Source organism: Mercenaria mercenaria, chromosome 6, assembly GCF_021730395.1.
Source record: "Mercenaria mercenaria strain notata chromosome 6, MADL_Memer_1, whole genome shotgun sequence".
Lineage (NCBI taxonomy): Eukaryota > Metazoa > Mollusca > Bivalvia > Venerida > Veneridae > Mercenaria > Mercenaria mercenaria.
Window position 1 is genome coordinate 64,645,600 of NC_069366.1, and position 18,937 is coordinate 64,664,536.

Genomic DNA, 18,937 nt, shown 5'->3' on the forward strand with positions numbered 1-18,937 from the left:
AGGAAAAGCTATTTAACACTCCAGAGGCCACATTTATGACCATATCTTAATGAAACTTGGTCAGAATGTTAATCTTGATGATTTTTAGGTCAGATCAAAATCTGGGTCAGGTGGGTTGAAAAACTGGGTCACTAGGTCAAATCAAAGGAAAAGCTTGTTAACACTCTAGAGGCCACATTTATAATATATCTTCATGAAACTTAGTCAGAACGTTAATCTTGATGATCTTAAGGTCAAGTTTGAAACTGGGTCATGTGGTGTCAAAAACTAGGTCACTGGGCCAAAACAAAGGAAAAGCTAGTTAACACTTTAGAGGCCACATTTATGACCATATCTTAATGAAACTTGGTCAGAATGTTAATCTTTATGACCTTTAGGGCAATAGGTCAGGTGAGCGATACAGGGCCTTCATGGCATACAGACACTAAATAGAAAAATGGCGTGAAAAAAAATGGTAGTCGCATAATGGCAGACACAAATAGTCCTCAGATCTAAGTTTCTATGAAAAATTTTGTCATGTTGTTATTTCATTATGAAAATGCTACCTACATGTCAAGCATAGATCTGTCATGTGATTTTAGCAAAAAAATTGCAAAGAAAATAAGGAAAATAGCTCTACAGAGCAAAAAAACTGAGGACTATTTGTGTCCGCCATTATGCGACTACCATTTTTTTTCGCGCCATTTTTCTATTTAGTGTCTGTATGCCTATAAGAAAAACTTTTTTCTCTGACAGTGTGCCAGTTTTATTTGAAATGTACAAGAAACCCAAATGCATGAAAAAATACAAGGTTTTAGTTTGATATCAACAGTTTCCAAGTTTTTATGGCATTTTCAGTACCATAAGACAAAGCGTCAGATTTTGTCATGATTTTGAAGCAGTTACCCTAAATTCAGCCTTGTTTTGCCCTGTTTTGACATTTTCTACTCTGATCTGCATGCAAATTACACATTTAAACTGTTATATATGTTCACTTTTACCTCTGATGGCTAGAAAATAGCAATCAGTAGCCTATAAATATGCAGTTTTTGAAAAAAAATACACTCAAAACAGTGAAAATGTGATATTTTTGGGTTTTATCCTCATTTTCAACAAAATTGCAATTAATTTGTCATTTTCTATCAAATTCTAATCAAACTAGCCCATTCCCACCATCATCTGGCCAGATTTCATTTTTTACCAATGTCATCTCATGGCCCTCTTGTTTATTCACTTACAATAAAAAAAAATTGAATTGCTTCCCTTTTATGTTACTTTAATAGCTTATTTTGAAACTCTTTTGTTATTGGCGGTAGGGAAAAACCGAGACCTTTTTTCTGTGGTACAACATGGATGGTACCTCCAATTTTTAGGTGTATTTCTACTTACCCTTCTGTAAATTTGCCAACATTTTCCACTGAAAAATCATTGGAAAACACTGGAGTATTGGAACAAGCCTCTTTGAGTGGAAACTGATGGAAAAAACATTGAAAAAATAGAGGTTGGAAAGGCCAGTCAAAATTTCCACCATTTTACATTAAATGCCAGTATCAGTGGAGTATTGGAACGTTTTTCACTATTTGCCATTTAAGTTTTTCACTGTTTGCCACTGTCACATATCGATGTAAAAACTGCCTTTGTTCCATTGAATGCCACTATCAGTGGAGTATTGGAACGATTTCACCATTTGCCACTAAAATTTTCCACTATTTGCCACCATAACTGTTGTGGCAATCAGTGTAAAATATGCCACTGTTTCTCTCTAAATGCCACTATTTGCCATGGATATTTCTCCACCATTCTCCACTAACCAGCAGGAGAAAGCCACTGTTTCCACTATTTGCCACAAGTAAAGAGGTGTAAACCATCATGCAGTGTTTGAAACATGATATAAAAATATAAAGAAAGGAATATACATGTAATCATTAGAGCAGCTTATGTAATTTTTCCTTTTTAAACTGTCAGTTAATTCACATCAAATTTTCATGATATCATTAAGCACTTAATTCAACATTAGACTTAAAAATTCTTAAGTTAATAAAAAAAATTGCTTAGATGAAAGAAACTTCTTTTGTTTTAAAGACGAAGTTTACTAGAACGTTAAATTAAAAGATATTAACCCGAACATTCCTTACAATAAACACTGTTCAATGAGTTTTGTGCTTGGAGTAAAGTACTTGTAGACATACTTACAAAAATTTACACATCAATAGGGTTTCTCTGGTGAGCACCATTCACTCTACAAAGTGTAAATCACTGAAGCCAAAAATGTCTCAGGCCTCATAATTTTATCCATGTGTGTTTTGGCATATGTCAGGTACTGCATATACACACCCATACTTTATCTGAAAAGAAAATTTTGATAAAAGAATTTAAACCTGTTTATAATTTACTATTGATTTAGTTTGTGTAGAAACTGACAAGAGAAAGAACCACTGAAGAATAAATGAATCATTTGAAAAGATTGAGTCAGCATTTAATTTTTTCAAGTTTACTCTGAAGCTTCCTGAATGTTAAAAACATGTTTAAATAGAAAATAAAATAAATAGATGTACTTACCAGTGTCCATTTAAAAAATTATTTTAGCAACATAAACTGTTTTAAATTCCCGCTGCATGTGTAAGGAAAATCTCCAACAAAGAAGTTCCTGTTTACTTTTAAACTTTGATATTCTTGGCGCTTTCTAATTTGCTATGTGTTTTTGAAGGAATCTCCACTAGAATGTTTAAAAAAAAACTTAAATCTACTAAAAAGAGAATACTTTCATTGTCTATTTTTAAATATTTTAAAAGGCCTTTGAAATAAAACGGACTGTTTGGGATTACTTTGTGTGTTTTTTGGCTCCACGTACATATCTTTATTTTCATTGGTTGAGAGTTCATTTATAACACAGCACATTCCAAAATTAACCCTTATCTCTGCAGTGTGTATACCCCTGTATTTGTATACCATGTACAGGTATCAAGGTCATACTGTGAAGAATAGCCCCTATAATAATAGTCCCCGCCCAACAAATAGATTCTCAGAAATTTTAAAAAGATACAATGAGAAAAAATTATTATCTATCTGTAATTTTTGATTTTTAAATTTCAATTGGGGATTGTTAAACATAGAAACGAAAATTTTAAAAACAATAAACAAAACATGTAGGGCTTAAAGTGACCAAAAAAACAGTTAAATTTCCATTAAAAAATTATAACAAAAACATGATTGGGCCAAAAAGGAATTTTGTTTCCGGTAAAAAGGGAAAAAAAGGGTGGAAGGTGGGAATTTTTTTTTTTAATTTAAGGAGCCCTTTTCGGAAAATAAATAATGAAAATTTGGGGGGTTATCCCTTTAGAACCCCCGAAAAGTTGATTTCAAACCCTCACTGACCATTTTAAAGGGTGAAAAGGCATATTTGCAATTTTTTGCCCAAAAAGGAAAAAAAAAGGGCCAAAAAATTTTTAGAGTCGGGCCAAAAAATTTGGGGAAAGGTGGGGAAATACTGGAAAAAAACCCAATTTTTTTTCCCGTTTAAAGATTAAAAAATTTAAATTTGCAAGGGGAACCAAATAAAAGGGTCCTTTCCCATTAAAATTTAATTTTTCACTTTATCCAAACACAAATAAATTCAACACAGAAATTTCCAGTCTCAGAAGTAAGAAAAAATTCTAATTTTTTTTCCACTGTTTAAAACACTCATAAAAATGGCAAAGTAAATTTTCCACTAAATTTCCACTACAGTTTCTGGGGGGGGGGCATTTGGTGGAAAAAAAAAACCTTTTTTTTTTTTCCTTTTTTTTTTTTTTTGGTTAAAAAAAAAGTGGAAATTTTTTAAAAGGGAAAAAAAACCCCCAAACATTTTCCCCATCAAATGCCGGGATTGCCATCTTTTTTTGCCATCTAAATGCCCACTAAATTAAATCCCATCCATAAAAAATTAATGAAAATGAGGGAACTTTTTGTGGCATTTTACAGAAGGGTACCGGGTTTAAGGGATTTTTTGTGGACTTAAAAATTTTTTTTTTTAAATTTTCCTCCTTTGTTTTTTCCGTCCTTTGGGCTTCAACATCAAGTTTTTTTAAATTTTGCTTCCACCCGATGTAACCCTTCGGGCATATTTGCCCTGTTTGGGGACCCTTTTTTTTTGTTTTTGGCCCCTTTAAATTCATAAAGAATCTTGATAAAAATATATTTTGAAGTTAACATTTTTTTTTTAATTTTTTCCTCATTTTTGGGCTTAAAAGGGTGTCTTAGAAACATTTTTGCCTAAGAACTGTATAAGAACAAAATTTGGTTTTAGAAATTTTTTAAGTAGGTATTTTCTTTTAAAATTTAAGACAGGTGGCCATTTATCTTAATTTTAAAATTATTTTAGAAAAGTAAAAAAAAGAATGGAGGGCCAAATGACCGCATTTTAACAGTTTTCTGAATTGCATATTTACTGTATAGACTTATTAAAATAAAAAAGTTTAAATTACCTTTTTGACAGGCTTTCCTAATTTCAAAATAAATATAGACATAAAAATTAAAAACTAAAAAAAAAATTTATTCTTAATTTTTTTCGCAAAAGTTTTTCTAAGTCGTTTTAAGAACCAAAAACTTAAAAAATATCCCCTTAACTAAACCCAAAAAATTAAAAATAAGAAATACTTTGGGTGATTCTAAGATTCTTTATGAATACAGGCCCTGGTTTAACAAATATAAAGTATGCATTTTTTTCACTAGCTACACACCCCATAGAAATTTCTCCCCAGGAGAAAATATTGTTTTTTTTCCCCCGTCCGCCTTCCCCCTCCGTCCGTCCGTACATCCCCACTTCAATTCCGGGGGCAATAAATAGAACCCTTTTAACCTAAACCCTTTAAACTTCATAGGGTTTTTAGGGCTCTGGAGTAGACCCAAACCCCCATTGTTTTTTTGGGGGCACTCCCCTTTAAAGGTAAAGGCACAGGGGCCTTAACATTGGGAAAAACCCTTTCCGAAACAATAACTAGAGAACCACTTGACCCAGAATGTTGAAAAATTTATAGGGATTGGTCAAAAAAAAAGTAGATGCCCCCCCATTGTTTTTGGGGTTTACTCCCCAAAGGTCAAGGTCACAAGGGGGCCCGGGAAAAATTTAAAACCCTTTTTCCCAAACAAAACCAAGAAACCACTTGACCCAGAATGTTGGGAAAATTCATAGGATGGGTTGGGGCCCGAAAAGTAGATACCCCTATTTATTTTGGGGCACTCTGGCCCAAAAGGGAAAAGGGCACAGGGCCTAACCTTGAAAACCCTTTCCCATCAAAAACAAGAACCACTTGAAAACCCCGAAAGTTGAAACTTCATAGGATGATTGGTCATGAAAAGTAGATACCCCATTGATTTTTGGGGGCACTCCGGGCAAAAATCAAGGTCCCCAGGGGGAACAAAGGTCAGGTCCCCAGGGGGCCCGAACATTTTAAAAACCCTTTCCATCAATAACCAGAGAACCACTTGCCCCGAATGTTGGGAAAATTTTATTGGAATTGGGCAGAAGAGTAAAAGACCCCCATTGTTTTTGGGGGGCACTCCGTCAAAAGGCAAGGTCACGGGGGCCCAAAAAATTTAAAAAACCCTTTCCGATCAATAAATAGAGAACCACTTTTTCCCCCAATGTTTTAAACTTCATAGAATGATTGATCATGAAAAGATGACCCCTATTTTATTTTTTGGGCACCCTCAAAGGGCAAGTCCAGGGGCCTGGCAATTAAAACCATTTCCGAACAATAACTAGAAACCCCTTGACCCCCAAAAAATTTAAACTTCATAGGGGATGGTCATGAAGTAATGACCCCTTTTGATTTTGGGGCCCCCCGCAAAGGTTCCCAAAGGGCAAAAGGGGCCGAACATTGAAAAAACCATTTCCGACAAAAAACTAAAACCACTTGACCCAGAAAGATGAAACTTCCCTAAAGGGTTGTCCCTGCAAATAATGAAACCTATTATTTTGGGGGGCACCCATTAAAGGCCCCGGCACAGGGGCCTGAACATTGAAAAAACCCTTTCCTTTAGTAACTGAGAACCCCTTTTACCCAGAATGATGAAACTTTATAGGATGATTGGTCATGCAAAGTAGAAGACCCCCAACGAATTTTAGGGGCACTCTGTTAAAAAGGGCAAGGGGCCCCAGGGGGCCCGAACAAAGGAAAAAAAATTTCCAATCAATAACTTAAGAACCCCCTCAAAAACCCGAAAAATTTAAAATTCCCCTAGGGGATTTACATGCGAAGTAGATTTACACCTACGATTTTGGGTCACTCCATTAAAAGGGCCAAAGGGCACCCAAAGGGCCTGAAAATTGAAAACCATTTCCGTTTATTTTTTAGAAACCCCTTTTACCCAGAATGATGAAAATTCAAGGATGATTGGGCATGCAAAGTTTTAATTTACCCCTAACGTTTTTAGGGTCCCCTTTTGTTAAAGGTCAAGGGCCCCAGGGCCCCGAACAGGAAAACCAAATTTCCCCCCCAAAAAATTGAGAACCTCTCGACCCAGAAATTTTTAAACTTCATAGGATGATTGTTCTGCAGAGTAAATGATCCCATTGTTTTTTGGGGGCACTCCATTTAAAAGGCAAGGTCCCGGCCTGAACATTGATAACCAGTTCCGATGAATAACTTGAGAACCACTTGACCCAGAATGTTGAAACTTCATATGATGATTGAACATGCAGAGTAGATGACCCCAATTGATTTTGGGTCAGTCTATTAAAGGTCAAGGTCACAGTTGCCTGTTCATGTAAAATCATTTTTTGGCAATAACTTGAGAACCACTTGACCTACAATGTTGAAACTTAATAGGATGATTGGACATGCAAAGTAGATGACCCCTGTTTATTTTGAGGTCACTTGATCAAAGGTCAGGGTCACAGGAGCCTGAACAGTGACTTGAGAACCACTAGGCCAAGAGTGTTGAAATTTAGCGGGATGACTGGACATGCCAAGTAGATGATCCCTATTGCAGCCAACCATCAGTGCCTCTTTGACTTTCGCTCCTGACCCCTATTGACTTCTTGCCTGTAGGACTTTGCATTGGGGGAGACATGAGCTTTTCTAGTTTATCTTCTGTTCAAGGTGGAAAATATAATATATATATATATATATATATATATAAAAATATAATATATGCATTTTTTTCTCACTCGCTATGCTCGTATCAGTAATCTTTAGTTCTGGGTGAACACAATTTAATATAAAATATGCATTTTTTATGCCCCCGAAGGGAGGCATATAGTTTTTGAGCTGTCTGTCAGTCTGTCCGCAATTTTCATGTCCGGTCCATATCTTTGTCATCGATGGATGGATTTTCAAATAAGTTGGCATGAATGTGTACCACAGTAAGACGACGTGTCATGCGCAAGACCCAGGTCCGTAGCTCAAAGGTCAAGGTCACACATAGACATTAAAGGATAGTGCATTGATGGGCGTGTCTGGACCATATCTTTGTCATCGATGGATGGATTTTCAAATAACTTGGCATAAATGTGTACCACAGTAAGACGACGTGTCGCGCGCAAGACCCAGGTTCGTAGCTCAAAGGTCAAGGTCACACTTAGACGTTAAAGGATAGTGCATTGATGGGCGTGTCCGGCCCATATCTTTGTCATCGATGGATGGATTTTCAAATAATGTGGCATAAATGTGTACCACAGTAAGACGACGTGTCGCTTGCAAGACCCAGGTCCGTAGCTCAAAGGTCAAGGTCACACTTAGACGTTAAAGGATAGTGCATTGATGGGCGTGTCCGGCCCATATCTTTGTCATCGATGGATGGATTTTCAAATAACTTGGCATGAATGTGTACCACAGTAAGACAACGTGTCGTGCGCAAGACCCAGGTTCGTAGCTCAAAGGTCAAGGTCACACTTAGACGTTAAAGGATAGTGCATTGATGGGCGTGTCCGGTCCATATCTTTGTCATTGATGGATGGATTTTCAAATAACTTGGCATGAATGTGTACCACAGTAAGACGACATGTCACACGCAAGACCCAGGTCCGTAGCTCAAAGGTCAAGGTCAAACTTAGACATTAAAGGTCATTTTTCATGATAGTGCATTGATGGGCATGTCAGGTCCATATCTTTGTCATTCATGCATGGATTTTAAAATAACTATGCATGAATGTGTGACACAGTAAGATGACGTGTCGCGCGCAAGACCCAGCTCCGTAGGTCAAAGGTCCTAAACTCTAACATCAGCCATAACTATTCATTCAAAGTGCCTTCGGGGGCATGTGTCATCCTATGCAGACAGCTCTTGTTCTTGCTTGCTACGCTCACATAGGTAATTTGTCTATAGTTCTGGGTGAACAAAATTTAATATAAAATATGCATTTTTTCTTGCTTGCTACGCTCACATAGGTAATTTGTCTTTTGTTCAGGGTAAAAATGCATTTTTTTCTTCCTCGCATACTTAATTTGTCTTTTGTTCAAGGTGGAAAAAGAAAATAAGCACTTCTTATCGCTCACTAAAGCACAATATATTTCCAACAAAGTCTGCACAAGCTCCTATAACACTCTTTACCATTTCTATGTTAAATACCCTTTTATATGGGTTGATTTTGTCACAAAACCTAATCTTTTTCAGTAGCAAATAAAGTACCTCAGCACGCCCAGAATGCACCAGATGGAGCGATTTCTTTCAAAATATCCTGAGGGAGCATGCCCACCTACCCCCCCCCCCCCCCCCCCCCTAGTTGCTCTACTACAAACATTTTCAACCTCCCCAACACACACACACACACCAAATCCTGTACCCATCTCTGATTCTGTCCATGCAAATCAACAACTTTCTCTAAAATCAAAACATCCCTTGTCTTTTGAACTTTATTAACTGCCTTTTTTAGTCTCCAACATGGATAAATCTTTCCAGGATCCAATTTCTACTGCCTGTCTTGTTTTCACTTCATTTTAACACGACTGTACAAAGTATATGGAGAGCTAGCCTACTCAACCCCACGTTGGTGTCCTTCCGCGCCCCCACCTTGGTTAAAGTTTTTTATACTTTCTCTTTTTTCTTCTTCTCTCTCTATAATTATGTGATGGAATTGTTTCAAACATAACATAGTTATTCCTCATCATCACCCACATCATATGGTACAAGGGATGTATCTCTCACACCAATATTTCATGAATTATCCCCCCTTTTTACTTTAAATTTCAGGTTAAAGTTTTGAAGCACTTTCTTTCTATCTTAATTATTACTAAATGGATTTGATTCAAACTGAAAGCAGTTGTTCCACATCATATGACAAAAGGTCCATAACTCTGGTACCAATATTAATAAATTATCCCCCACTTTTACTTAGAATTTAAGGTTAAGGTTTTGTTGCACTATCACTCTTTCTCAGTTAATACAAAATGGATTTGATTTAGACTTAAAATAGTTGTTCCACCTTATCACCTACATCATATGACACAATTTCTCATAAATTATGCTCCCTTTTACTTAGAATTTAAGGTTAATTTTGATGCATTTTCGCTATATCTTAGTTATTACTATATGGATTTGATTCAAATAGTTGTTCAACATCATCACTCACATCATATTACACAAGGGTCATAACTCTTGCACCAGTATTTCATGAATTATCTCCCCTTTTTAGCTTTTTTTTCCAAGAAAAAATAGAGCTATTACACTCACCTCGGTGTCGGTGTCAGCGCGGCATTGCCGTTGGTTAAAATTTTTGATGAAGTCAAATTGAAACTTAAAATAGTTTTTTTACTATTAAAGATTACACCAGGAGAAACTATTTCTATAACGCTCATTTTATTTTTAACAGAGTTATGCCGCTTTTTAACTTAGAATTTTTGGTTAAAGTTAAAGTCAATATCTCTGTTACTATCAAAGCTATTGATTTGAAACTTAAAATAATTATTTATTATCAAAGTCTACACTAGAAGAAACAAAACAATCTCCATAACTCTGGTTTGAATTTTGAATGAGTTATGCCCCTTTTAACTTAGAATTTTCGGTTAAAGTTTTTTGAATAAGTCAAATATCTCTGTTACTATCAAAGCTATTGACTTGAAACTTAAAATAGTTATATCAAAGTCTACACCAGGAGAAACAATCCCCATAACTCTGATTTGAATTTGGATGGAGTTATGCCCCTTTTTATACGCCCGTTTGAAAAACGGGACGTATTATGGGAACGCCCCTGGCGGGTGGGCAGGCGGCGTCCACAGACCTTGTCCGGAGCATATCTTCTACATGCATGAAGGGATTTTGATGAAACTTGGCACAGTTGTTCACCATCATGAGATGGAGTGTCATGCGCAAGAACCAGGTCCCTAGGTCTAAGGTCAAGGTCACACTTAGAGGTCAAAGGTCAAATTCAAGAATGACTTTGTCCGGAGCATATCTTCTTCATGCATAGAGGGATTTTGATGAAAGTTGGCACAATTGTTCATCATCATGAGAAGGAGTGTCATGCGCAAGAATCAGGTCCCTAGGTCTAAGGTCAAGGTCACACTTAGAGGTCAAAGGATACAAGAATGAAAACTTTGTCCGGAGCATTTCTTCTTCATGCATAGAGGGATTTTGATATAACTTGGCACAAATGTTCACCACCATGAGGCGGAGTGTCATGCGCAAGAACCAGGTCTCTAGGTCTAAGGTCAAGGTCACACTAAGAGGTCAAAGGATACAAGAATGAAAACCTTGTCCGGAGCATTTCTTCATGCATAGAGGGATTTTGATATAACTTGGCACAAATGTATACCACCACGAGACGTAGTGTCATGCGCAAGAACCAGGTCCCTAGGTCTAAGGTCAAGGTCACACTTAGAGGCCAAAGGTCAGATACAAGAATGACTTTGTCTGAAGCATTTCTTCTTCATGCATGGAGGGATTTTGATGTAACTTGACACAATTATACACCATCATGAGACGAAGTGTTATGCGCAGTTCCCTTCTTTAGAATTACTTCCCTTTGTTGTTACTATAAATAGCTTATATTGTAACCTTTTCATTACTAGTCATAGGGAAAAATCGAGACCACTTTTCTGTAGTACAACATGCATGCTACATCCAATTCTGAGGTGTATTTTGACCAGTCTCTACCTGGTAAAGATTTTTGTGAGGACTTACAATTTTTTTTTTTTTTTTTTTTTTTTTTTAAGATTAACTTCCCTTAGTTGTTACTATAAATAACTTATATTGTAACTTTTTTATAATTGACTGTAGGGAAAAACCAAGACCACTATTCTGTGGTACAACATAGATGTTACTTTCCAATTTTAGGTGTATTTTAAGGTATTTCTACCTGGTAAGGAGATTTTTTGTGGACTTAGAAAACAAAACACTTAGTTATTACTAAACAACCACAAAATTAAAATTCCATTTGCAAATACAGGTGCTAGAGTAAAGAAATTTGCTGTGACGGGCGTATATTGTGACATTCTATTGTTAACTTAGAATGTTTGTTTAAAGTTTTATAAAGTTTTTACTGGCAAAGCTCGAATTAAGTCTAATTTTGAGTCAATTACTGAGAAAAGTCAAGCGTGCTGTCTTACGGACAGCTCTTGTTAATTAGAATTTCAGTTTAGTGCACTATCACTCTATCTTAGTTATTATGTCTCCCCAGGAGACATATTGTTTTTGCCCTGTCCCTCCGTCCGTCCGTCTGTCCGTCCGTACGTCACACTTCATTTCCGAGCAATAACTGGAGAACCATTTGACCTAGAACCTTCAAACTTCATAGGGTTGTAGGGCTGCTGGAGTAGACGACCCCTATTGTTTTTGGGGTCACTCCATCAAAGATCAAGGTCACAGGGGCCTGAACATTGAAAACCATTTCCGATCAATAACTAGAGAACCACTTGACCCAGAATGTTGAAACTTCATAGGATGATTGGTCATGAAGAGTAGATGACCCCTATTGATTTTGGGGTCACTCTGTCAAAGGTCAAGGTCACAGGGGCCTGAACATTGAAAACCATTTCCGATCAATAACTAGAGAACCACTTGACCCAGAATGTTGAAACTTAATAGGATGATTGATCATGAAGAGTAGATGTCCCCTATTGTTTTGGGGTCACTCCATCAAAGTCAAGGTCACAGGGGCCTGAACATTGAAACACATTTCCGATCAATAACTAGAGAACCACCTGACCCAGAATGTTGAAACTTGATAGGATAATTGGTCTATAAAGAGTAGATGACCCTTATTGATTATGGATCACTCCGTCAAAGGTCAAGGGTCACAGGGGCCTGAACATTGAAAACCATTTCTGGTCAATAACTAGAGAACCACTTGACCAGAATGTTGAAACTTAATAGGATGATTGGTCATAAAGAGTAGATGACCCCTAACGATTTTGGGGTCACTCTGTGAAAGGTCAAGGTCACAGGGGCCCGCACATTGAAAACCATTTCCGGTCAGTAACTTGAGAACCACTTGACCCAGAATGATGAAACTTTTAGGATGATTGGTCATGCAGAGTAGATGAACCCTAACGATTTTAGGGTCACTCTGTTAAAGGTCAAGGCCACAGGGCCTGAACATGGAAAACAATTCCAATCAATAACTTGAGAACCTCTCAACCCAGAATGTTGAAACTTCATAGGATGATTGTTCATGCAGAGTAAATGACCCCTATTGTTTTTGGGGTCACTCCGTTAAAGGTCAAGGTCACAGGGGCCTGAACATTGATAACCAGTTCCGATCAATAACTTGAGAACCACTTGACCCAGAATGTTGAAACTTCATATGATGATTGAACATGCAGAGTAGATGACCCCTATTGATTTTGGGGTCAGTCTATTAAAGGTCAAGGTCACAGTGGCCTGTTCATGTAAAATCATTTTTTGGAAATAACTTGAGAACCACTTGACCTACAATGTTGAAACTTAATAGGATGATTGGACATGCAGAGTACATGACCCCTATTTATTTTGAGGTCACTTGATCAAAGGTCAGGGTCACAGGAGCCTGAACAGTGACTTGAGAACCACTAGGCCACGAGTGTTGAAATTTAGCGGGATGACTGGACATGCCAAGTAGATGATCCCTATTGCAGCCAACCATCAGTGTCTCTTTGACTTTCGCTCCTGACCCCTATTGATTTCTTGCCTATAGGACTTTGCATTGGGGGAGACATGCGCTTTTTTACAAAAGCATTTTCTAGTTACTAAATTGATTTGATTTAAACTTAAAATAGTTGTTCAATCTTATCACCCACATCATATGACACAAGGTGCATAACTTAGACATAGTACCTAAAATTTCAAATTATGAAAAACATTTAAAAAATTAACGTTGATTGCTTATATACATGTATTTAATTTAAGACCGAATAAAATACTCAAGTCTTGATCTGATCATTTTCAAGCATGTTATTGATGATTTACTGAAACTTCTAACTTAATATCTGTGTTCTCTCTCTTGCAGATAGTCTTACCTATCCAGCCATTGAAAAATATTATAACTGGATTATTGCCAAAAAAACTTATGTCAGTGCAAAAGAATTGTCAGATACATGCATATTGTATGATATCACAAAATGATTTATGACTGATAAAATAAATTCAGATCCAGTTATTTATAACTCTCACACCAATTTTCATGAATTATGACCCCTTTCACTTAGAATAGAAGGTTAAATTTGATGCATTTTCACTATATCTTAGTTAAAATTACTAAATGGATTGATTCCAACTTGAAGTAGTTGTACCACATTATCCCCCACATCTTATGACACAAGGTGCATAACTCTTGCACCAATATTTTATGAATTATGTCCCCTTTTTAGCTCACCTGTCACAAAGTGACAATGTGAGCTTTTGTGATCGCGTGGCGTCCGTCGTCCGTGCGTGGTGTCCGTAAACTTTTGCTTGTGACCACTCTAGAGGTCACATTTTTCATGGGATCTTTATGAAAGTTGGTCAGAATGTTCATCTTGATGATATCTAGGTCAGGTTCGAAACTGGGTCACGTGCCATCGAAAACTTGGTCAGTAGGGCTAAAAATAGAAAAACCTTGTGACCTCTCTAGAGGCCATACTTTTCAATGGATCTTCATGAAAATTGGTAAGAATGTTTACCTTGATGATATCTAGGTCATGTTTGAAACTGGGTCACGTGCCGTCAAAAACTAGATCAGTAGGTCAAATAATAGAAAAACCTTTTGACCTCTCTAGAGGCCATATTTTTGATGGAATCTGTATGAAAGTTGGTCTGAATGTTCATTTTGATGATATCTAGGTCAAGTTCGAAACTGGGTCAACTGCGTCAAAAACTAGGTCAGTAGGTCTAAAAATAGAAAAACCTTGTGACCCCTCTAGAGGCCATACTTTTCAATGGATCGTCATGAAAATTGGTCAGAATGTTCACCTTGATGATATCTAGGTCAAGTTCGAAACTGGGTCACGTGCCGTCAAAAACTAGGTCAGTAGGTCAAATAATAAAAAAACCTTGTGACCTCTCTAAAGGCCATATTTTTCATGGGATCTGTATGAAAGTTGGTCTGAATATTCATCTTGATGATAGGTCAAGTTCGAAACTGGGTCAACTGCAGTCAAAAACTAGGTCAGTAGATCTAAAAATAGAAAAACCTTTTGACCACTCTAGAGGTCATATTTTTCAATGGATCTTCATGAAAATTGATCTGAATGTTCACCTTGATGATATCTAGATAAAATTTGAAACTGGGTCACGTGTGGTCAAAACTAGGTCAGTAGGTATAAAAATAAGAAAACCTTGTGACCTCTCTAGAGGCCATACTCTTCATGAGATCTTCATGAAAATTGGTGAGAATGTTCACCTTGATAATACCTAGGTCAAGTTCAAAACTGGGTTATGTGCCTTCAAAAACTAAGTAATAATAATAGAAAAACCTTGTGACCTCTCTGGAAGCCATATTTTTCAATGGATCTTCATGAAAATTGGGTCATGTGGAGACAGGTGAGCGATTCAGGATCATCATGGTCCTCTTGTTGCTAAGAATTATACTTATTTAGTGTTTTGATAACTTTATCTTCATCTCTCTTGTAACGTAATATTTTTTACACAGACTCGAGCTATTATGCAATATGTACATCCACCATTAGAGTCATTAAACACACCAGTGACAGCTCCAGCTTCCACAGATGTGCCCTGTCTCACTATCCAGCATTGAAATAGTCGAGCGCGCAATCTCCTGTGACAGCTCTTGTTCTTGCATGCTTTACACAATTAAGGGGGAAGGAGACAAAACACTAGTTTTATTTCATTTTTGTTCAGACAGTAACTCTGCAAGTACTGATCAGAATGTTAGAAACATGTTATAGTTATAGATTGCAAAGAGCTTAAGAACCATTACTTTATCTCTGGTACTTCCTAATAATCATCTCCATGTTTGTACTCTTGTTAGTGAGCTTTTTATGCCCCGGAGGTGGGCATATTAAAATCACACTGTCCATCTGTCCGTCCATCCCTGTGTGTGTCGGTAAATTCTTGTCCGGGCTGTAACTCTTCCATTCATAAAGGGATTTTGAAATAACTTGGCATAAATGTTCACCATATTGAGAAGACTTGTCATGCGCAAGACCCAGACCCCTAGCTCCAAGGTCAAGGTTACACTTAACGGTCAAGGGTTAACATGGTCTGTTTCGTGTCCGGTCCATAACTCTGCCATTGATGAAGAGATTTTATGACAACTTGGCATAAATGTTCACCATAATGGGACGATATGTCATGCTCAAGACCCAGACCCCTAGCTCCAAGGTCAAGGTCACACTTAGAAGTCCAATGTTAACAGGGTTTGTTTTGTGTCCAGTCCATATATTTTGCCATTCAGTAAGGGATTGAATGTTCCTCATAATGAGACGACGTGTCATGAGCAAGACCTAGACCCCTAGCTCCAAGGTCAAGGTCACACTTAGAGGTCAAAGGTTAACATGGTCTGTTTCTTGTCCAGTCCATAACTCTGCCATTGATGAAGGGATTTTGAAATTACTTGGCATAAATGTTCCCTATAATGAGATGAGATGTCATTCGCAAGACCCAGACCCCTAGATCCAAGTCAAGGTCACACTTAGAAGTCAAAGGTGTTTCTTGTTTGGTCCATAACTCTGCCATTTATCAAGGGATTTGAAAATAGTTTGACAGAAATGTTAACCATATTGAGAAGATGTGTCACACTTATAACCCAGGCCTCTTAGGTCAAGGTCAAGGTCACAAAATGATATGTGATTTTTTTTTGCTTACAACTGTGGCATTCTTGGGCCTACTTTAGGGGCATTTGTCACCAATAGTGACAGCTCTTGTTTGTATTTATTTAATAATATTTGTTGTTTGGTTTACAGTTTCACAAATGGTCAATCATGATTTGTAGATATTAAAGTAGATAAAGGAATATTAATACTTTCAGGAGTTTCAGGTCTTCATATATTTGTTAGCTCACCTGAACCAGAGGCTTAAGGACGCTCGCTACAGTTTCATAATTTTTTTCTCAATAATAGATTTTGATGAAATGTTTTGTATTAAAAGATCATGTTATGATGTATTGAAAAATGAAATAAAAATACTAGGTCACCAGCTTTGTTTCAATTTAATTGCCCCTAGATATGGTGCTATTTTAAACATTTTTCAAAATTTCTGTAATCCTAAAATATCTTTCAGTAAAGTACAATAATCAGCATAAATTTGATTATCTAAGCATTTTTATAACGGAAAGCAATATATCTATTTGAAACATGCTCAGAGAAATCAAAAGAACATGATTTTGTAAAGAAAGGAATACTTGTTCAGCAGACCCAAAGGCTATTTTTGCATATTTTTGTCAGTTTTAAGTTGGTACTTATGCTATTTTATCGTGTTTCACATAATAGAATTTAGTCAAACTCTGCACATACCTTTGGTTATGTCTACCTAATCTAAAACAAAAAGAAAATTGATAGGTCACCATATTAGATTTCGCTTAAATCAAATTACAACGAGGTAGGGTGTGGCGGGCATTTATACAACTCAGGTTGGTACAAAATACTCTTTCAGTGTTTGAGCAAATGACTTAGAAATATATATATAAAATTATCAAACAGCAGATTTCTTAATAAGCAATTTTAAGGTGTTTCTGAAGCATTTTGGTGGCATAGAACGATGAAAGTTTCCAACTTTTTTTAGCTCACATGTCACAAAGTGACAGTGTGAGCTTTTGTGATCGCGCAGCGTCCGTCGTCCGTCCGTGCGTCCGTGCGTAAACTTTTGCTTGTGACCTCTCTAGAGGTCACATTTTTCATGGGACCTTTATGAAAGTTGGTCAGAATGTTCATCTTGATGATATCTAGGTCAAGTTCGAAACTGGGCCACGTGCGGTCAAAAACTAGGTCAGTAGGTCTAAAAATAGAAAAACCTTGTGACCTCTCTAGAGGCCATATTTTTCAAAAGATCTTCATGAAAGTTGGTCAGAATGTTCATCTTGATGATATCTAGGTCAAGTTTGAAACTGGGTCACGTGCCGTCAATAACTATGTGGCATTTTCTAGTGGACTTTTACAAAGATTTTTGTTATGATCCCAGGGTCAATATTTGTCCCGCCCTATGGTCCTTTGAATTAACTTAGAGTCCTATAGGAAAAAAAATAAAATAAGAAAATGTTCTTCTCTGAAATTGAGGGGCACAGAGCTTTGATAGTTCACATGTGGCATTGTCTAGTGGTTCTTTACTAAGATTGTTCAAATCTTGACCCAGGTTCCATATAAAGCCCCACCCCTGGGTCACTTAGTTTTTATGAGTTACATAGGAAAAAATCTGATCATATTTCCTAGATTGTTTAGTTATAATTACCTGATGACCCCCAAGTAATTAGGGGTCACTTGACTGTGACCTTGACCTACTGACGTACTTTCATGTTTTTAAGATACAGCCTTGAAATTTGGATTACGTAGTATATAGTTCTGCACACAAGACACTGATCTTAAAACTGACTTTCATTGACCATGAATGTGACCTACTGAGCTCATATTACTCAGGTGAGTGATCCAGGGTTATCATGACCCTCTTGTTTCCAGTATACTTGTATATATTGAGAACATTTTTTCCTTTTTCTTCAAGGGACCTGGGAACACAGTACAGACCAATGGCTCCTTTCTGTCACCTGTGACACAGCTGGCGCCACGAGCAACAAATAATGTCACCATCCTGAGTGCCATACAACCCACCACCTCTCTGTCAGCGTCCAATGGGTCTGCCTTCACCAGTACTGCCTCGGTGAACAACCTTCAACCCCTAGTACCTCAACAACAACTACAACCAGTATTCTCAATCACAGCATTGCCTGAGAAACCTCAAAATATGCACATCATCAAACCTAGCCCTACTAAAGCAGGTAACTTAGTATGTTGTTTAAAGGTATTTGATCTGCAATGACGATTATGAATTCTCCATACCGGCATTCTGTGGTTGTTGTTATAAAAACCCAAAAAGAACATAGTTATAACAGTAGCATACAAGTTTATGTATAATCGCACAAAATTTTTCTAATTGTCATTACAGGTCCATACCTTTAATCCTGTCTACCTGAAAAAAAGTCCATGTGTTCACAATATTTACACAGTTCATTATGAAGCACAATCATTAATGACATCTTATTTTGGGCACTTTAAGATTCAGGCCTGTCAGTATATTTGGGTATCAGTATCAAATCATATACAAGCACAAAATGCTGCATTCTGAAGCTGGAAAACTTGAAAAGAGATTCAGATGGTAAGATTGGGCCAAAAAGTTTATATCCTATTCAGATTCGAAATGAATAATAAAATTTGATATCGAAAAGATGGTTATTACTCAAAACTTCTGACATTGAATGTTAGCATGACTGTATGGACCAAGCAAATGACAAGAATAAGATAAGTATGGACCTTACTATAGTATACAGATGTCTGTTAACAGCAGCTAGGAAGTCTTAGGCATTGAATGAAGGGGAGGTCATGTTTTGTTTAGTGACCTATGGAAAGAAAAAACTTTTATG

General features: G+C 37.0%; 1 protein-coding gene across 3 annotated transcripts in view; it reads left to right on the forward strand.

The window, feature by feature from the left end:
- LOC123550396 (zinc finger protein 341-like) overlaps positions 1 to 18,937 on the forward strand; it is a 67,319-nt gene that overhangs the window by 27,664 nt on the left and 20,718 nt on the right. For all 3 annotated transcript variants that reach the window (XM_053546162.1, XM_053546161.1, XM_053546163.1), the window contains one exon: positions 18,022 to 18,295. In XM_053546162.1, coding sequence (XP_053402137.1) covers positions 18,022 to 18,295 — 274 coding nt within the window. The remainder of the gene's footprint in view (positions 1 to 18,021; positions 18,296 to 18,937) is intronic.